Below are 21946 nucleotides of genomic sequence, written 5' to 3'. Positions count from 1 at the left end.
CCTAATCTCAAGTGTCTGCTCTAGAACCGACGATGATGTTGATGAGGTGTTGAAGATGAAATGGAACGATGAAATTTTATGAATGTTTAATGAATTGGGGCTGGGTTCGATTCCGACTCCCAAGACTGATTGAAAGTTTGTTGCAGGTTAAGCCAAGCATTACACTGCCTATTATGGAAATGGAGTTGGCTTTGCATTGATTGGCAACTTTCAACACAGTCTTGAACGGAGTTGAATGTTAGACGACTACATTTCAAATCACGCTTGGCGTTATTTGAAATGTTGAGTCGATTTGACAAAATTGACAGTTGACAGATTTTTTTGTACTTACCCATTTAAAAGTGAACACTTCAAATATTATCACTTGTACTTACCTTTTTTCAAAATTAAGCTCCAACACGGATTTGATATATCACCTCTGAAGTCCGTAATTTAGAAGACTTCATTTATTAATAAGTCAAAAAAACACTTGCACTTACCTTTTTCAAAATGTATAACCAATGCGGATTTGGTATATCACCTATGAAGTCCGTAATTGAGAAGACATCAACTTAATTCAAGTCTTGGACGGAGTTGACTTTTCGATTTCAATATTAGAAGCGCTTTGTCGAACATAGCGCTATTGGAAATGTCGTTTTGACAATATTGATAGTTGACAGAATTGACAGATGGTACATACCATAACAATGTTATCACTTGCACTTACCTTCTTAAAAAATTGGCTACAACACAATTACAAACTAATCACTTGTACTTACCTCTTCAAAAAAAACCTTCTCCACAAATTAGGTATATCACCTCTGACGTCCGTAATCGGGAAGGCGAACCCCAAAAATTCTTTCGCAACCCACAAACCGTCAGTTAATATTCATATTTATGCTCGAGTAGTCCTCGAAAACCCATTGTGTCGGTGAACAGTGTCACCTGGAAAAGCCTGCCAATCCACCGGAATTAACCGCAGCACACAAAAAAGCGGCTAAAAATTTATTAAAATCAAATTCACTCTCACACTTGCATCGGCATGGCATTCTTCGCTTTTTTCCCGACGACGACGACGACGACGACGTGTAAAAGGTAGAACTTTTCCCGACCCGTAATTGCATTAATTACCTCACATTGTGTGTCGGTTAAGCTGCTTGCGACGAAAAAAGCTGGTTGGAGGGACAGGGATAATTTTATTCGATTCTCCCCGAAAACTTGCCTCGAAGATATTTTTGCACCTTACCCGTTTCCTGTGTGTGCGAAAACAGCTCGGAATTTGCATCTTTTTCTGTCGTTCGAAATCGTAGAAGGTGGAGGAGGGAGAGGTCGACGTCATCTCTCGGAGCGGAAGGATATTAATTTTGTATTCATAAAATTTGGCACCCAACCTCCCCCGCAAGTATTGACTGCGAGAAAAATGGCACAGACAACTATCATCCTTCAACGGAACGCCTCAAACCTTTGAGGGAGCAGCAGCAGAAATAGCAAACCCCAAGCGAACACTGGATATTTTTAATCAAAATTCCGAGAAATTTGTATTCCAAAAATCAACTTTGATTATGACGTCCCAAAACATAACCTCCACTTTTCATTTCCCTTTTTTTGGGGTGTGTGTGTGTGTTTGTCAGTGTGCTCCGCACACTATCCCATGGACACAACTAGTCACTTATCGAAGGAGGCGGCGACGGGCAGCCAAAGGAGCAGCCGAAACCCGAGAGAGTGACATTTTTCCTCGATTGCTCACCCCGTCTCTTGCATCGCTAACGGAACAAGTGTCTTGAAGGGGAGAGGGTCCTTTCTGCATTTTTGATATTTATTTTATTATTAAATATTATAAATCAGAAAGCGAGTGGATTGCGTCAAAGTGAGTAGTTTGAGAGAGTGGGGGTAGTCGACATTGACGACGAACGGTTGAGGTTGCTCGGTCGGACCGGAAGGATGGACCAGCACCCAAAATCATCTTTCATTTTTGAAGGGTTCGTCTGACGTCCGAAAAACTATCAAACTGGTCAAGTTGGGGGAGGAGCGCTTGGAATAATGTTTTTCCAAGTGATGAATGGAACTCTTGATGGACTGCTGCCTGAAGGTTCATTAAGGAGAAATTTGGGTTTTGAAAAAAAATCTGACGCTGACTGGGTTCGAACCCAGACGTCCGGGTCAAATCGGACGCGCGCCTTTACCAACTGAGCTATTCCCGCAATTTTCAAACGCTTCGCCAAACGGGTCTACCTTTGCTATTGCGAAGCCTACTTCGTTCTCACTTCAAAGTGACGCGTTCGATTTTCCAAAAAACCCAATAATTAAGTTAAAAATCAATTCACCCACCCCCTTCAAGCCCAGATTACCAATCGTCCGGAGCGCGCGCCCGACTTTTCCCGATACGGCCCGTTAAAATTTGCGTCGCCGCCCCGCCGAATTTGAATATTAATTGAAAAGCGATAGAGCCGGGGGATTTTTTCGTCGGCGACGTAATTTCTTCGCTTCGCCGCTCTAATTAAACAATTAAAGACACTTAATATCATTATTATTGTTTCGCCCGCAGGGCGAACCAAGGATCTCCTCTTCCGGGAATTGATAGGTCGTAACAGTCGGCGTTTTTTTTTTTCGGGGTTCGTTTTACCGTTAAAAGTGGGAAGGAAGTAGCGCTAGTGTTTACTTTCTTGGGGTTTTTTCAAGCTTGCTTCTCGATTGACGACGTGACTTCCGTGCTGCCTACCTTGCGGGGGCAGGGAATTTGATCGCGGGGCAGGCCGCCAAAGTGAGTGTAAATAATGAGGATTTTTTTTTTCTGTTTTGGGGTGGGTTACGAAGGAGCATAAAAATTAATTCGATTGAATCATGCTAGCTTGGGAGGTGGCGATGGTGAGGAACCGTTTTCCGGTAATTGGGATTACTGGTGTGACGGATGTGCCCCGGTTGGTCTAATTGAATGTTCTTATTTTTTCTTTCTTGAGCTCGTCCAGGGGAATTAATTGAATGGCTTTGATGGTGAATTAAGTAACCGTTTTTTTTCGAGCCTGCAAAACGGCAATCTCAATGACAAGCTTGAGCGATTTTTTAAATCGGCTAAAAAGGAAGCGAGATCAGAGGAAATTTATGTATATCTAGTCTCGGGAAGAGATTTTTTTCCTCCGGAAAGGACGTCGATGGACGTCGAGCGTGACCGAAGCCGAAGTTTATATCCTTGGCCGAAGGAAAAACATTGTCCTCTGGTCCGGCCTCCCTCCGACGAGGGCAGTCCAATTTCGCCAAGATAATGATTATTGGATTAGAGATTATTATCGAATCGCGCAGGGGATGGAGCGACTGGGGACACTTCATTGCAGAGATTTTTCGAGCGAAAGCGACTGTATTTTAATGGTAAATTAAACGGACGAAAAGAAAGACTTGAGTCGGTCCCGATTAAGGACCGACTGCAGGCTAATTAAATTCAGCCGCACACGAATTTATGGTGGAGATTTTTTCGCTCATTTGCTTCATTTGATTTTTACGACCATTTCTCATTTGAGTAAGAGCGACCCCCTTCGAGGATCTGGAAAAGCGCCATCTGATTGGTGTGAATTGAACTAAAATTAGCCAAGACACGTTTGGGGTTCGCGTCTTGACTAACCTAAGCTCTTGACATTTCGAAGTCAAATTTTAGAAAAGCGCTGTGACGCTTTTCGAAAAGTTGACAGCGATTTGACAAAATTGACAGTTGACATCATTGACAAAATTTATAAAAAAAGTTCGTACTTACCCCTTAGAAATGAAACACTTGTACTTACCCTTAACAATGAAGTCCCTTGTACTCACCTTTTTCAAAAATTTGGGTCAAACAAGAATTTGGTATATCACCTTTGACGTCCATAATCGAGATGAACACTGAACACTTCCAAAATTCAACTCGAACATGGATTTGTTTTATCATTTCTGACGTCCGTGATTGAGATGACTTCAACATCAAATAATTTCAAATAATTTTGTAATGTAATTCCGCTGGGATGGCGCTCAAATCAGCTTGGAGACCCGAAGTAGATTTCCCACCCTCGATCGGCAAAAGTTCGCCCTAATCCGTTCGTACGTGTCCGTGTCGGACACAAAGACAGTTACATTTAATTTCGGTTTAAAAATTGTTCTGACTTTTACATAAATTACACACTCCACAGAGCATCGGATAACCGGTTTCCTGGTCCCCTAATTGAGGGGTCCTTTTTGCCCAAAAAATAATTTGATTATGATTTATAGTTGGGCTAACGCCTGCATGCATGCAACCGAGTCGAGCCAAAAATCTAACAAATGTGTTTTCTCTCTCCCTCTCTTTTTTTTTGCAGGTATGTATAGTAAACTCCATGGCAAACGTAAAAGTAAACAACAACAACAACAACAACAACAGCAGCGGGAGCGATGACGATGACGACTGCAAGGTAGCTACCCCTTAGCCTTTTCTCCCTTCGTAATCACCCCTCGACCAAGCAGAGAGGGATAATTTTCATATCACTTAACGACGTCGGCGAACCTCGCCGAGAGACAACAAGAAAAATCGCTATTATCTATTTTCATTCACCGAACGTCTATAAATCCATTACGGAAATGCATTTCAATAATGAGTCCTCTCATTCGCTCCTGCGGAGCGCGCTCCATCTTGGCAAGAATAAAGAAAGCCACAGAGAGCATTTTCGCTAATGGAACGGCTTCAACCGGCGACACTCGGAACGGGGGTTTGCGGGGAAGGCAATTTTTCACCGATCTTGATATGACACAATGACGGATCTAAGATATTATCTCCAGGCGGTGCGCGGCGCAGCGCAGCTCGCCCCTTTCAAATCCCGGGACTCAAACCTTTTTTTTACTTTTGCATACCGACAGGCGCGTCGCGACGTGTGTTTGATGCTGCGAGCATAAATTTATGCTTTACGAAGGCACTTCACGTTTTTTTCTGTGTTTTGTTCGCCGGAAAACAACACACATTCGCGTTGAGGAGGAAAAAAAGGATTCGCCTTTTTCCCATACACAAAACAAAAAATCGCACAAAAGGAGATCGAAGTAAACTGTGCGCGCAACCGGACGCGTTTTTTTCCTCTGTCATTTTTTGGTCCCTAAATTTCGCTTAAAAAGAGTAAAATTTGTATCACTTGGAGACTTAGGTGTCCTTTTCGGCAATTACGAAGTGGCCATCGATGATACGTTCCTGTTGTTCCAGCCCCGTGTACCAGAAATGTCCTTACTGAACCAACGCCATTCAAATACTGCTGGATGTGGACGAGAATTTGCTTCAACATTTGCAACGGGTTCAAACAATTGCTTACTGATTGACTGTGCTGAGTGATGGCCATCGCCCGGGAACTTCTAAGGTCAAGCCGCTTGCTGTCGTTCGTGTGGTGCAAGAATTCGGCAACCTGATCGCAAGTTTCATCAAGTTTGAGAATGTCGCAAAATGTCCTAAGCCTTGGATTATTTATTTGGTGAGAGCTTTCCATTATTATTTTCAAAAAACTCTTACATCCACTCTAACATTCATACATTTCACTGAAGACAACTACGCCAACCATATTATATACGCGGTAGGGTGTTCCCTTGGTCGTTCGCTGTGAGTTGTGGATTGCCTGCTTCTCTAATGAAGGTTCGACTGGGGGGGCATGCTTATTAATTTCTCGTCGCTCCATACCCTCAGTGACGTGATGGGAGCAAGGGCGTCTATGCAAAGTGTCCCTACACCCGCTACAAATTTCCGGCGCTTGGGGAGGGAAGAGGGAAACCATTTTATTTTATGCGCCGGTATTTGTAGCATTAAAATTCGTGCAAAAAAACTTATGCACGTGGGTGTACAGATTACGGAGTAAAAGATGATCGAATTGTTCACCTAGCGCTCACATGTGTTTCAGGACCAAGTTGCCTGCGGGTATGGGGATCATACATACATACATACATACAAAACAAAAAATCGCACAAAAAAGACAATAGAAGAAACCCTCCCTTTCTAATGATTATTACTTATATATTTTCAACTTTTTTTTTGTTGGCTACTCGTCCTTGCGTTGAACCCATCCCATTTGCATGTCGGTTTTTGTTTGCCGTTGTAAAAAAGATGATATATATTCGCCGTATCGTGTTTCATCCTTTCCCAGGATCGCGCGCGCGGTCCACCCACCAAATTTGGTGGGATTACGGCCAAGTCCCTTCAATTGCGCTCGCTTCGGCGATCCCGCGAGGATAAAAGGGCTTGCGTGACCGCAGAACTTGAAAAAAAATCATCGAATCTTTTTTAGGATTTGATGAAATATTTCAAGTTTGACAGTTGACAGATGTTGGCAGAGATTGACACTTTTCCAAAACACTTGTGTCCAAAACATACTACAAGACTGATTTATTTCTCGTTCACTCACGTTAAACACAAATTACTTACCGTTCTACTCTTATCCACTATCACTTGTACTTACCCCGCATCGCCGAACTCCGGAACAACTTCAATCGCTCCCCGGTAGAACATTTCCCCATATCAAGTGTGACGTCCGTAATCGAAATCAAAAGTGGAACATCAATTCAGCCAAGCCATTCTCAACCAACAGTGGTGTGAACACACGTCTCTTTTCGCTAGAATTTCTCCATAACAAAAAAAAAATGGCGAAAAAAAACCTCGCGTCCACTCGCCAAAGAACGGGTTTCTTGCTTTATCTTTATTCAAATCATGTCGATCCCGGCGACGACCGGATTTTACGCGATGTTTGGATTATGCTCCCTTACCACTACTGTTCTACTGTATGAAATCGAACCTTACAAGCTCTTTTTTTATTCTGGAGTGGAACGAGAAAGATATGAAATTGTAACATAAATTTGATGTTTTTCAAATCGTCGTCGACGACGACGCCGGTCAGTCTCGCGAGTTGGCCATGAGTTCGTTTGACGTTTGTGGTGCGACGCGGGGGGTAGGACAGTTGTTCGGTTTGTTTTTCGAAATAATATTTGGAGATTATTAGGTTAAAAGCGTGCGCGATTCTAACGAAGAGCAAACACATGTAGCCTTGAAAAAGGGCAATTTTTCGCGCTGAACGCTAAAAAATCGATATTAATTACCGATTCGAGTGGTCCGCACCTTTTTTTCGCTTCTGGGGTGTGAGGATTTTGGTTTTATTTGACGTCTCTCGCCCAATGACAAATGATGACAAATACAATGTGACAGGTTTGGGGTGAGACGCGAGGGGGTCGCCACACCTAATTTTTATGCCATTTATTACGATTATGATGATTATTGCGGGTAGCGAGCGCGCGGGAGAATTCGATCCAGGGGGGGCACCGCCACCGCCGCCATGCGAAATGTCAATTTTTCATTATTTGTCAAATGACTGCTTTCTCTTTGACGACCTTTTTTCGTTCGCTCGTTTCGCCTAGCGAAGAGTGTAACTTTTGATTAATCATTGAGTGGGCGACGACGACGACGGCGACGACTCTTTCGCGAGAGTGAACCAAATATTGACTAATTTATGATCCGGGCCGAATGTAAATATGAATCTACGGCGCGGTGTCGCCGGAGAATGATGCTTTGCGGCGTCGATTTATTTTCATTACTATTGCCGAATGGTGGTCGGTGTCGTCCTGCCGGACACGACACGACACGTCGCAGGACACAGGATTCCTTTTAGTTCGACTTTGACGGTTACGTAAGCCTGAGGTTTCTAATCCAGATCAGAGTTCTGGGGGCGCGCACGCGAACCGTCAACCGAGAGAGGACGAGAAAGACCAGTTGTATCGGTCATAATTCATGAGGAAGGGTGATGTGGTCCGGTCTCTTTGCGGGAAGTCTACTTGCGGGCAAAAAAATAATCCTTTTCTGGAGGGATTTCGCCTTCAGTCTCTTTTTTTCGCTGGACCGAAATTTGCTTGGCTTCGGAAGTCCGCACTTCCGGTGTCATATCCCTCGGAAAGTGACTCGCCAACGCCTAGATGTATGTAAATAGATATAAATTTTATAAATATACAACCCCCGGGTCGGTCGTCGACGCTGGGACGGGACGCTTCGAGAGATATTACTTGATGAGTCTTGATGGTTTTTTCGTGCCCGGGACAGATGCTGGTCGCCGAAAAATGATATATACCTCTTAGAGTATTACCATTTCGAATCGGTCGACCGTTACGTTCTGTTTCATGTATCCAGGCTCGGTCTACAATATGATGTCTGTCCCGCCACTACCGCGCTGCCAGCATCATCAAGATTATCTATCACATTATTCTCGAATTCGTGGTTACCTCAACCTCCCGACTTGTGACGGGACCGATTCCGGGCAACGACAAGCACTCATCCTTTTTTTCCCCGGCCCGGGAAAAAACTCGGCGTCAAACGAGCGCGACGACAACGATGACGACCACGAGGGAAAAATATTGAAAAATATTATTTATTTGTACATTTACAACCACGGTAATGTAATTGCGTTCGAACCGGAAGAGACGCGGCGCTCGGAAAAACCGGGTTCCAGGTCGTAATTAAAAGCAGAGACAGCACTTGAAAGTTTGCCACCACTTGAATTTTAACGATTCCCTGACGTCGTCGTCATATTCTATTCATCGACGGCAGCCAGGGAAATGACGAACGCGACTTGTCATAATTTTTCTACCCGCCCCAGGCGTGTCACACCAATCTATAGAAATTGATCCACACTCATTAACGACGCGACTCCGGATGCTCAACCCGCGGTGTCATTACCCTGATTAATTCAGATGCACAACCTCGAATTTATATTTTTTTCTACCCCTGTAAGTATGCACTTCAAGTCGATTAATCTCCACCAGGTTGCGCTGTCGATACATAAGTCTACAATTCGCCTAAAAGTATGCAACCCTCGCAACGTTTTGAACAATAAACTTTTTCACTCGCGCAACAACCAAAAAAGGGACCAAAAAAATAATCTATACCCTATTTATGAATATGTAGATTCCTCGACAGAGTGACCATTGTTGCCGGAGTGTCCTACCCCTCGCGTACCGCCCAAAAGGACGATCGCCCAAAATTGAAAAATTATGTCCTCCTTTTTTTCTGTATGACCCCCGTCCCGTCCCGGCCATTACTGCGGTCGTCATTAGCTCTCTCCGGTCAGTGTCTTACCCCCCGGCGTGCGCGCACTTTACCAAAAATATTCGCCTTTTTTTCGCCATTCACCATGCTTTCGCATGATTACTATTATTTTGCTTGTTCTCCTCGTCGTTTTTGTTAGAACCACCGAAAAAGAGAACAATTCCACGCTTTTACCATTATAGTCATTTGTCAAAAAAAAATCTGCGTTGCTTTTTGCCCGTCTCAAACATCGATTTTCCTACCCCCCCACCTGGCAGAACTCGCACTTTGGTGTCCTACCCCCCACACGGAAATTTTCGCATAAAAAGGAGGTTGAGCATCAAGACAGTTATTAATAAATTTGATGAGTTTTCTATGTTTCGTCTGATTTCGGGTTGAAAATTGTCGAAATTAGTTTCCTATCCCCCCACCTGAACTGTCAGTTTGGAGGGGGATAGGAAGACCAATTGTTGCGAGAATGGAATACTTTTACACAGGAAACTTTCTTTTGATTGAGTGTAGATGGGAACAAGCCGGCTTCGGAAAAGCACAGCGCTTTGATTGAGCCTGGGAGACTGCGGTGAAATTCTTATTTCCCCCCGTCCTACCCCTCGCAACTTTCCTGCGAAGGCAAATCGATGGTGCTTTGTTTTCCACAATTTGAAGGAATTCGACTGAAAACAGAGGTTTTCCTCGTTCTTTTGCCTTCCCCCTTTCAGGGGTTTCAGGGTTTCAGGGGGAAGGAGATATTAATTTCTCATCATACATCTTACCGACTGGAAAACTCGAGCTAGTTGTGAATAGTTGAAGACGACTTTGTCGTCGTCGTCGTCGATGTTCTGAAAATGAGCAAAGATTTAAACGAAATTTACGCCATTCCGATTCCGGGGTGACTGGCTGACGATTTGATGCCACCACCACCACTCGAAGCAGTTCGAGCGAAAGGATTTGCGGTATCGTATTTAGAATTTTGATTTATCGCCTCCTTCCCAAGCCCGGATGGGTGCGCCTTTTCGGAGCACCCAAAAAAGGGAATTTAGGAAATTTTAAACTAAATCAACCAAAAAAAAAAAATGATGAGTTTCATTAGTTTTGCAGGACCGAAATATTAGTGATTTTAGAATTTTCAAATATTTAACTGTCCTACCCCTTGCAAAAGAAAACATAACCGATATTGATCAAAATCATTCCTACCCACTGCATAAGTAATCTGAACGTCAGAAATTGCATGACACTAATGTAAATTATTTTTTTTTCTCTGAATACTTTTTTTGCTAACTGTCCTACCCCTAGCAAAAGTAAACACAAGCGTCAACTGGCAATTTGTGGTTGTTTTTGCTTGTATTTATGATATCTGAGTGATTTTAGACAAAAGTGTGGCTCTTTATTTTTCTTGAATAACAGTTTTGCTAACTGTCCTACCCCTCACAAAATCAAACCAAACGTCAAACGCCTACTAGATGAGATGAAATCCATCAAATGTTCCTCGTTTGGGTGCATCGGCTGGGAAAATTGATGAAACAGATCGGAGAATCGAATCGGAAGCGGGGAATCTGTTACCGATGCCATTCTCACTCAAACATGAATAGTTACAGTAGTCATCAGACGCACACACGCCAATTTACAGAAGAAGATCGGTGACGATGGGTGGGGGGGTAGGAAACTAAAGCCAAGTCATTGAACGAAGACGACGACAAACTCCTCCTGGGAAGAGAGGGAAGATTTATTTAGCATTCCTGACATTCGATTCAGTAAATTGGTAAGGAGTGGGGTGTCGGTTGTGATTTGAATTCCGATTTGACAGCTCTTCTTGGTGGAGATTTTTGGGGGGGTAGGACGGCGACCTTCGCAAACGTTCAAGAAAGTCACAAATAAACAGACAATTTATATATTTATAAGTGTTTAATAGATTTACAATAAGACGACATGACGGGGCAAATTAATTAATTTTCGAGGTGGCGTCCTACGTGCAGCATGTGAGTGCAAACGGGGCGTATGTGCGCTGTCAATTGCTGCAACCACCCTCTCGGTCGTCTTTTGGCGCCAACGTTAGAGGGACTTAGAGCGAATATGACAGTATGTCAACGATAATTAATCAAGCTTATTCCTTGCTTTCCTCCCCCCGGCAGATATCGGCCCTGTTCGAGGAAGTGGCCCGCCTGCGGACGGCCATCGCCAACATCCAGGAGTCGCACAACGTGCAGATCCAGCGGCTAGAGGACCGCCTCGAGGAGAAGCGGCAGCACATCGTGCGGTTAGAATCTCGCATCGAGAAGCAGCAGGACTTTGACGATCTGAAGAAGGAAAACAAGTAAGTGTATACATCGTCTATCGATTCCCGGGGTTTGCGTTTACGGCCGACACGTTTTTGCATCTCATTAGAAGACCGTTGGCGCCGTGATTCCAAATCGTAAAGTTGAACCACCGCCAAACGGTTACGTAGTTTTTTTCCTGCCTGTTGCCAAACATAAAATCCTCACTCCCACTCCGGAAAAAAACACCCTCAATCGCGGAAAAAATTACCCTTCTCTCAAAAAAAAAAAACTCCAAACCATACGCATGTGAAACATCCGCGGGAAAATCCCCTTCCGCAGCATTCATCAAAAATTCCGGCAAGGGTTCCTCCAATTTTGCTTTTTTTTCCCTATTTTCAAACGAATTTGGGTTTCGCCACTAGGTCAAACGATGTCCCCCCCTGCTTCCCTTAAAAACAGTGTTGCCAACCCTCTAATTTTCGTTTTTCCTAAATTTTCCAGCATTCTCCGATCGGTCGACCTGAGCACGTCGCACGACTCGAAGCAGTTCCAGGAACTGCTGCTCGAACGCACCAAAGCCCTGGCGGCCCAAACCGAGGCGATCAAGTCGTCCAACTCCGAAGGTAAGCGTGGCTTTGACACTTGCATGGTGGGGGAGGGGTGTAAACAATCACAGACAATCCAAATACACTCTGTTTTTGATAAGGGATCGTGCAGCGGGGTGACTTTGGGCAGGTTGATTTTTTTTAGAATATCGCGAAAACTTTGAGTCGATGTTTTAACTGTCCTACCCCTTGCAAGCTTTTTTACATAGAATGACAGATAACACCCCAAATTTGGTAAATTAAAAAAAAAATCTTCCCCTTAAAAAAAATATTTTGAGCATTTAGAATTAACAATTTTTTTAGTGTCCTACCCCTTGCAAGTTTGTTTACTTAGAATGACAGCTAAACTCTCGCAGCAAAATAAAAAGAATTTGTTAAATTGAAACATTTTTTCCCCTTACAGACAATTTTAGTCTTGATATCTAAACATTAGTTTAAGTGTCCTACCCCTTGCTCGTTTGTTTACCTTTAGTGACAGATACACCTTTAAAGGAACTTGTGAAATTTTTGGGTAAAATCAATCGAGAAAACTAGATCTTTACGTTGAAATAAGATTTAAAACGAGTTCAAAGTCACCCCACTGCACGATAACCCGATATCGTTACAAAAATGTGAAGAAAAGAACGCACTGACAGCAATAAAAGTGCAACTTGGATGGCGCCGACAATTTTTACAGCTGTTAAATAAATGCCTTCAATCGGGCCCGGTATTGATCTACTTGTGTGTGCCAGCCAGCCCTGCGGAGCCGCTTCGGATATGAATAACAAATTACTTATGTACTTTCGGACGCGAAGAAAATTCCAAACAAACCGTTTAAGTGACTGCCTTTTCGTTTCTTTTTTATGGGACGACTCGTGCCGGTAAACAAACTGCGTCGGAGGTCCAGTCCGAGTCACAGTTGGCAGCACTGCGAGCGCGCGCGAACGGCCAATAAATTTTCTCTTGCTGAGAAGAGGAACCGCGCGCCGTTAGACGTAATTATGTTTACATGTTAATGACGTGTATCTTTCCACACTCTGTGCGTGGAGCGCCAAACGCACCAACACACGCAGATCAATCCCGAACAGCTGTGCGGAGTTGAGAAGTTGCACTTTTTACGCGCGACGCGCGCCTCTACCGGCCAAGCTGGGAAAACCAAACTGTTCTCGAGCCCCCCTCTTACTTTCCTACCCCTCGTCAAAGTTTGACAATCGCACGATTGACCTCGTTTTTGTTTCTCAAACTCCCAAGCTGAGCTATTGTAGTTCTCTTTCGTCACTCTTCCACCTAGGCATCAAAAACTGGAGTATCATTTTTATTAGTTTTCAGATTTTCCCCACGCGCGCGCCCACCCACACTTTCAGTAACACAAATACACGCACACATATCCATTCTCACATTCATAAAAATAAAAACTTTTAAATTAAACCCAGAAAAACTCCCACGCGCGCGCGCCCCCCTCTCTACAACCATGATCGGACCCCCCGAAACCAAACTCCAATAATAATAAAATCAAATTTTACGGCTAGCTGATGATTGTTTCGAGCAAAAAAAAATCGTTGCCGAAAAAAATCGGATTTCCCTGACCTGACCCCGCCAGCCGCATCGATTTGCGGGCAATTTTTAATTAAAATCAAAATTAAAAATCTTATCTTTGATGCGTTTTTTCGGCCGTTGAAGTGTACGACCCCTCGGCTTTTTTTCACACTTTGACGCGGTGGGAACAAACGCGATCACGTCTTCCGCGGAGTTTATTGAATTCAAATTACACCAAGAAGACGGTGGCATCGCCTACTTGATGTGTTAGGGCCTCATGCGTGGGCGTTTGCCTGCCTAGATCATCAACGACTCGACTTACTTCTTGCATCGCCGTCGATGATGGAATTATTGAAATTTATGGCTTCTGTTATTGTTATTCCCGCTGGGGCTCACTCTATTCAGTTCGATTTCATGGGAAAATAAACATGTTTAACATCGTTTTGTTTTCTGCGCTTCTTCTTCTTCTGCTTCTTCTGGTAGCTGTTGTTGTTTTCTTTTTGCTCAAACTTACTGTCATTACACAAACATCAATACACACTCTAGCAAAGAGAGTTCGAGGGAAGATCGTGGAGCTCATTCCTCCAACTTACCTCGTTACAGGATCTCCGTCGAGCGGCCAGCCGAAGCCCGCTTCGTCGCCAGCAGCGACGAGCAGCTGCAGCACCGCCACGACCACCATCCCCACTCACGCTGCTAACGCTTGTAACGCTAGTAACGACCTCCTGCCTGTCAACAACAGCAGCGGCAGCAGCAGTAATGGCAACGCCGTTAGCACTAGTAGCATTAGCATTAGCACGCCCGCAGCAATCAGCACAACGGCTGCAAGTAACAACAACAACATCAACAGCATCAGCAACAGCTTTGTCTCGAGTCGGAGGCCCAGCGTGACGCCGTCACCGTCGGCCATTGGTCCGCTGGTGGGCCCTCCGGCCCACGTGATCTCCGGTAGCAATAGCCTAGCCCAGCTCAGCTCCTTCCTTCCGCCTCCGTTGCAAAACGTTGAACAGTTTGGCTCGTTTCTGGGTGAGGAGATTGTCAGCACCTGGCGGCACGGTCTGGAACTACCCCCTCCACCACCGGGCCTGGCCGCGGCAGCAGTCGCCGCCGCCGCACGCAACCATTCGCAACAGTTACTAATGAACCACAACCATCATCCTCCTCCTCCACCTCCCACAGATCTGATTCACCACGAGCAGGACAAGGCTAGCTCCCACCATGATAACAACTCCTCGAGTGCGAGTACACCGATCCTGCAGGAGAGCTCCCGCCACGACGAGCTCATGAACGGCGGTGGCCTGACCCCGATGCGGATGTCCAAGAGCCCGCTGGAGGACAACAACAACACCCTGCTACCCCTGCCAAACACCGGCCCAAGCCTGATACAGGGTCTGCCGTTCCAGTTCCAGGAGCGCGGTCACTTCCGGTTCGCCGAAGACCTCCAGCTGCCGCCCGGCGCGATGGTCGGCCGCCTCGGCGACTCGCTCATCCCCAAGGGTGACCCCATGGAGGCCAAACTGCAGGAAATGCTCCGCTACAACATGGACAAGTACGCCAACCAGAACCTGGACACGCTGCACATCTCGCGGCGCGTCCGGGAGCTCCTGTCGGTGCACAACATCGGCCAGCGCCTCTTCGCCAAGTACGTGCTCGGCCTGTCCCAGGGCACCGTCTCCGAGCTGCTCTCGAAGCCCAAACCGTGGGACAAGCTGACCGAAAAGGGCCGCGACAGCTACCGGAAGATGCACGCCTGGGCCTGCGACGAGAACGCCGTCCTGCTGCTCAAGTCGCTGATCCCGAAAAAAGGTAAGTCATCGGGGCTTCCAGTTGAGCCCTCCACTAGGACCTCGATACCTCGATGACAGCTCGCCAAAACAACGCCATCTAGGTATCGCTAGTCCAAACTAAGCTTAAGATCGTTAGGGCCCCTCCTCAACCCCCCCTAAAAAAAGAAAGAAAAACTCTCGTCTCTCATTCGTCCAATCGGCCATCCCTCCGACTTCGGTGCCCTTCGGGGCACCAGTCCCGAGTATTGTTATTATACAATTTTTATTATTATCTTCATTAGGAATGGGCCCCGAGGGGGCCACCTCGCCCGAATTGTGTTGCAGTTTGCGAGTGTCTTACCCCTCGCGCAATTAAAAATTCACAATTTTTTTCGTTTCGAGCTTTATCACCTGCAGTATTGAGCATGGCAGGTGAAGCAAACGTCAAGAGGTTTGCGAGCGGGGGGTGGTGGCAACTATTGCAAAAGACGATTTTAATATTCGAAGCTCAATTTGGGGGCGCAGGGGGAAGAGGCGCGGAGATTGCTGCATCTCCCGGTTTCGAGAAATGAGATGAAAATGCGCGCTCGGAAGCATAAATAATATTTTATTAAAAAAGTTTCTGCCAGGGATTCGGGCGCTGGTGATACTCCATCTATCGGGAAGAAGACGAACCTTCGAGAATCGCAGTAGTCGCGCGGTACAAAGTAGCTTGTGTGCATCGTCGTAGCAGGCGATGCCGCGTTCTTTTTTTTCGGGTGAAAACTTCGTCCTATTTTTTTGCCTTTTTCGAGAAAAACGAGCACACTTTAAGCGCTAACGTTGCACTTTCCGTTTCGGGGGTTTGGCCCCCGGAGATCAAACCGGAAAGAGAAGGGGTTCCTCTCTGATATTTATCTTTCGCCAAAGAACCTTCAATTGCAGTGCTCGAAACACGATGCGCTGGCAAAGATTAATATCAAAATTTCACCAAATTGGCAGATTTCTTCCCGGCGCAAAAGTGCAAAAACAGACCCGGCTCTAATGAGTGAGTCTTGCGAGCTACTTCAGCGATTGCACAGAGAGCAGCGAGCAAGTGCAAAAGTCGGGTTCGGAAGTGCTACGCCACTTTGATCCCGGTGCTCGCACAAAAGAACGCCACTTGACTGCCGGGGCAAAATCGAGAATCTAGCCCGACTCTTTTTTTTTCGTAATGGAAAATCCCAGCAAACGCTCCGCAAACCCCCCTCCAGCCGGAACCGCTATTGATTCATAATTAAAATTTCATTGTTTTCGTTTCCCACGCCGACTTGGATTGGATGATGGTCAGGTTGAAATCCATCAATCCGAGACTCGGCGGTGGGCCGTTGACGTCGTATTTGATTAATCATAAAAATCGGTTCCAGCTCGTTGGGTTCCCTTTCCCGCGCGTATGCGCGACAAACAATCGAGCGGCTTGAAATATAGTCAAGTGGCTTGCCCCTTGGCATTGTTTCCAGAAATGTCACTTTGATACAGTGAGTGGGACGTCAATTTAAAAAAAGATCGGATTTTCGACTTACCAACAGAATTAATTATTAGCATTAGCATTAGCATTTGGAGGACGCCCCACCACCGGAAGGCTCCACAACGCTTATCCCACTGTTTGGTCTGGTTGTGTTAGACCCTCATCCGGAACAATACTCCAACACGGGAGATACCATGTCTTCATCTTTTGATGAGTGTGTAATACAGCCCAGGGCATAAGGGGGTCCACGCCGGGTCCAAGCTATCCTCGGGGAAATGAAGGAATGTTAGTAAACACCTATCTAAAGTGCGCAGGGACCCCTACGTCACCTTAGTGGTATAGATGTTTGTAGGGAGGTTTTGGACTCAATGTTAGTAGGAGAGGTAGAACCCTAGGATATACCCCGAAAGGTATTGCGGGCGAATCAAGTAGAGTTAGTTTTTTATTATTAAACGTATACTTTTGACTGTATAGTGTAAAAGATGCATGATTTATAGGTTTCATATTTTAAACCACGGCAGAAACAACGCGACGAAGCCGTGCATGATTAAATCGACTGTAGTATTACTAAACCAACCATTTTCTCTGGTGAAAGCAATGCTGATTAAACACAGTTTTAACAAGTCAGCTATTAAACTCATGCTACCGACTGTAAGAGTACAAAAAATATATTTTTCTTTAAATAATTATGTGTTTTAGCGAAATTCGGGTTATAAATGATTTAACGCTTAATTGAACTTGTGATTTTAAACTCTTACAGCGATGTGGAGTGAACATTAATTATTCATATATTTGTTTTATTGGAATGTAAGAGTTAGAAGTTGAATTAAAACGACCGATTGAAAAAACATACTTAGTTAATATTAAAACTTTTTTTGTAATGGGATTAACTTACCAACAGAATTAATTATTCGTACCGAATCGCTGATAAATTGGCTTTTAATCAGGCAACCTGCCCCCGAACTGTCAAATTAATCAGTCGTTTTGTTCAATCGAAGAAAAGTGCCATATTTTCACACCTTCTTCGATTAAATATTCACACCAGCCAAAGCCTACTCCGTGTATGTTCGTGCGCTCTGCTCAGCATAGACTACAATCAAACTCATCTATTATTCACGGAAAACAAAGGAAGAAACCGCAAACCGCCCCCGCCCCCCTCCTCGAAACCTTTTCACATGTGCTACTCGTCACTGTCTACTCCCTCGGCGCTGCGCGTCTGGAGGAGCGATAATTATTGTCTTGAATAAATTATAGATAAAGGCAATTTATAGCGCAATCAAGACGCTCCGGAACTTTGGTTCCGAATCCTTTGGCAACTTTTTCAGAACCTCCTCCCCCCCTCCCTCCCACCCTTCAAGAAAATAAGAAGCACAAAAAATCGATTACCCCTAATCCGCTCATTAAACTTGTAACCCCTTCTCCGCATCTCCGAAACGGTTTCGAGAATAAAAACTCAAACATTTTCTTTCGCCCCCCACCCCCTCCCTACGCCCCTGTTTACATATGAAAATGAGCTCAACTCCCATTCCTGTGTTCGAAAAAAAGCTGATTTCACGCCGCCCTTGGTTCGCTGCAAGATTAAAAACTTTTCCTTTTTCCAGAATTAAGGAACCAAGTAGGCCGTGCGCCATCAATTAATGTGTGGGGTGTCCTACCCCTCGCGCCACACATGACACGTCATGCGAAACGTAAACAAATTCTGACGTTTCGGGATGAATCTAATTACTTCAAGGGGTAGGAGATGTTCGGTAAGGGGTTGATTTTTCCAAAATCATTCCCCACCGCACTCGTTTTCGAAAAATGCCAAATGAATCGTTTAAGACGGAATTTGGGGAACGCCCCCCCTCCTTTTCACCTGACGAAATACACTAACTTTTAAAAAGAGTGTGAGCTCGCCGTACAAGAAAAGGGCTGAATCGGGAAAACTCAAACGAGTCGTTTAATGATTAGTAAATATTTTTATTCTTTCCTACGACGAGACTGTCGTACCCCCGGCGCGCCCGCGAGGGGGTTACAGTGTTTGTGTAAGCTTTCACAAGCAGAAAATTAATGCGAATGTATCAGAATTTTAATGACGCCGTTTTGTGTGGTGGTGAAAAGAATCGGGAAAAAGTTTGGGCGACCCCCAACTCCTCTCGGATTGCTAGATCGGTAGTGGATTTGACAGTTTGAGTGTCCCACCCCTAGGTTTTTTGGTTAATCAGGAATCGTTTTGTGCAACGGAGAAGACTTTTAAAAAGACGTAAATTTTCCTGAAATATGTGCTGGGAACACAGCGAACGAGTTCATCACGATAGTCTGCCGGGTGCTTAAAACCGAAGGTGCAACAGAACTTTAAAAGCAGAAAGAAAAATGCGAAAATTTTCATAATCAGATTACTATCATTACTGCTCGCTTCTCGTCATGTTCTTTTTTGCGCGCTGCTTGTCTGCAACCCTGACCGGTGGCAGGCCACCCCTCCGCTCTGACAGGTTGCCAGTTTTGCACACACTGACAGCTCGTGGTGGTAGTTGCCACAGCAACCGCACGACGTTCAATCGAAACTATCGCGAGAACAATAGCCAACTATGAAAAAAAAGAGCGAATAAAACCCATTCCCAAGAGTATTACCTTTCCAGTGCTGCCAGCTGGAAAATGAGCTAAAATGTCATTTATTCAAATGGAGATACCACTCTTGGCGATTGAACAAAGCAACCCGGAGAAAGAGAGCAAAACGCGCAGCGAAAGAGAGTAAAACATGACAAGATCACACAATAATTGCATGATTCCGTCATTTATCTCGCTGATCGCGCGGCCATCGCTGAAGGTTCGCCATTTTGAACCCCCCTCCCCCCTCCTTTTAGTTCGGTTGGCAAACTAGTAGGGATGGAGGAATAGATAAATAAGCGGAGCCATCTGTCAAACTAGTTTAATCCGATTAGGGCGGATCAGCGCCTCTGCGAGGCGAGTTTAATTTGTCGATCAATTTGACAGCTCAACTCCATTTTGTTTGGGGTCGTTAATTGCGGTAATAGTTGAACCTCTTAAGCCCAAACACTCGGAAATCTCCGGCAAAAGTTGCAAATTTATCTTCCGATAATTCAAAATTAATTGCGTTCGATAATTTTTCTAGTGAGCGGGGGTTCGGTGTAATTACCGGACGGGGGGATCCGGAGCAATTTACGACCCGGTAGCCAGGTTAACCCTTTCACCCAAACTATCGCTCGAATCCCAGTGGGGATCCCTGGCAGATAAAGACATGTCTTGAGTCGCACAGACAACGGTTCCCCTTTTTAAGGGGGGTAGGGCACGGGTCGGAGGTGGCAGTTTAAAAAGTTGCTCCTTTTTCCCCGGACTGGTCACTTTCAGAACACAGGCACAGGAGTCAAGGTTACGGGCCCCCACTCTTCAGTGTCATTTTCATAATGACGATGATGTTTCCTATCCCTCTTTGAGTCGGAATTTGACGGGGAGGGGTAGGAGTGTTGGTCACTTTGGCATCTGACCTTTCTCGGAGCAAGATATTGGCCCGACTTGTCGGCAGGAGGACGAGGTTAAACCGTTTAGTCTGGCTCCAGTCCGGCAGAGTTAATTGCACGTTAATGCTCGACATCGAGTGTCCTACCCCTCGTGTACGTGACGGGGGGCTGCTCATCGATTGCTTTGATTTCTGGAGGAAAAATTTAAATTTTTCGTGCATTATTCACCTCCCCCCGAAAAAAGGGAAAGAAGCAACTCGTGATCAAACAATTTTCGAGTTCAATGAAAATTTGGCTTTCGCCCCCTTCTTTGACGCAACCCAGCCGTTCGGCAAAAATGGATTTATTTGATTTTTATTAAACTCATTCCCCGGTGAGTACGCTCTCACACACACACGCCAGCTCCTGCGGCTTCCTTTTTTGCGCTCTCATACGCTGATTAATCATTCCACATTTGTTTTCCCCTTGAATGGTTCCCGGGAACCGGTTCCCGAACTCACCGCCGCAACACACAAAAAAATCGTTCCTTGCCCCCGGAGGGCTCTCGAATTATGACCAATTACTCATAACCTCTTTCTTTGTTGCGCGCGGTGCGCCTCTGGAAACCATCATCACTCTTCATCCACGCATAGTAGGCCGCGCGATGATCGCCGGAGCAGGTGCCCCCTCGGAACTGTCAAAATGTTCAAAGATGGCTGCCGCCGTCCAAGCTGGCGCTGGTGTTATTAAATTTCAACATTTATTTGACTAGAATGAAAAGACAACACTCCAAAGTGTCACCGTAAATCACGGCGTGGTTTTCGACCGAGGATGATTATTGCTCGCGGAGGTGCCATTTTTAATAATAGTAAATAATGAAAATGAAAGTGATCGCGCGGTCTGGAGCCGAGGGTGGCGTGGGCGATCTTCGGCGTGACCTCCACGCGACATTTTTGTTCCGCGTCCGCGCGATGATGATTTTTATATTGTCACGATGCCGCGCGCGGACATTAGCCTAAATCAAACCGAAATAAACCGTTTAAAGTCGACGTCGTTGCTCCAAGGTTCGGATCTCGCCTTTGAAGTGTCTCCGATTTTTTATGGCATTGTTGGCATCACCAACAAAAAACACAGAGTGTAATTATGGCTCACTCAGTGGCAACCCCCTCGCGGTTTCGTCATTACACTCAGAGGTTGCGATCCGGCCGTCCTTGATTGGGACAGCGTTCGCCTATAAATCTCGACCAGAACTGGAATAAAAATAAAACCTGTCAAAAGAATCTCCCATTAACCCGAACTCGCGCAAAATAGGCAACCGGAAAAAAAGAAATATTCGAGAGGGGGTGATTTTCCGAAGAAACTAGGTAATCGATTGGGCGCCGCTACACGAAGGCAATTGATTTTTGCTTCAAATCAAATGACTTTGAAAGTTTTGCTCCCACCACGCCACCTTGTTCTCGGGCGAACGCCGAGCGACCCCTCAAAATCTGCTTTGTTTTGTTTTGAAACGAAAATTTTGAAGTGGCCACCCCCTATCTTTATTATTTCTTAACTGTCAAACAAGGGGTAAGACACTTTACGAATATTACGTGATTCTTGAAAAATTTTCACAAAAAATCAGAGCCTTCGACCAAAAACAAAAATACGTTGTTATTGAAACGAAAGTTTCAGAAATGGCCACCCCCTTGCTTCAATTGTTTTTTAAGACGTCAAACAAGGGGTGAGACACCGAGAAATTTTTTGAGAAGCATTTTTTCACGGAAAATATTACGGAATTTGACTTTAAAAATTTCTCCGTTGAAACAAAAAAATCATTAGTGGTTACCCCCTTGCTTCAAAAATTCTCAACTGTCAAACAAGGGGGAAGACATTTTA

General features: G+C 45.1%; 1 protein-coding gene across 6 annotated transcripts in view; it reads left to right on the top strand.

Annotated features, from left to right (window-relative positions):
- The window catches only part of LOC120416167 (homeobox protein cut), a 198658-nt gene that overhangs the window by 162774 nt on the left and 13938 nt on the right, over positions 1-21946 (top strand). For 3 of the 6 annotated variants that reach the window (XM_052711179.1, XM_052711178.1, XM_039577852.2), the window contains 4 exons: positions 4296-4388; positions 11137-11318; positions 11764-11885; positions 13986-15188. In XM_052711179.1, coding sequence (XP_052567139.1) covers positions 4296-4388; positions 11137-11318; positions 11764-11885; positions 13986-15188 — 1600 coding nt within the window. The remainder of the gene's footprint in view (positions 1-4295; positions 4389-11136; positions 11319-11763; positions 11886-13985; positions 15189-21946) is intronic. The other 3 variants (XM_052711180.1, XM_052711181.1, XM_039577847.2) reach the window with 3 other exon arrangements.

The sequence above is a fragment of the Culex pipiens genome, chromosome 3, assembly GCF_016801865.2.
Source record: "Culex pipiens pallens isolate TS chromosome 3, TS_CPP_V2, whole genome shotgun sequence".
Lineage (NCBI taxonomy): Eukaryota > Metazoa > Arthropoda > Insecta > Diptera > Culicidae > Culex > Culex pipiens.
This window is presented reverse-complemented; position numbering and strand designations above follow the sequence as displayed.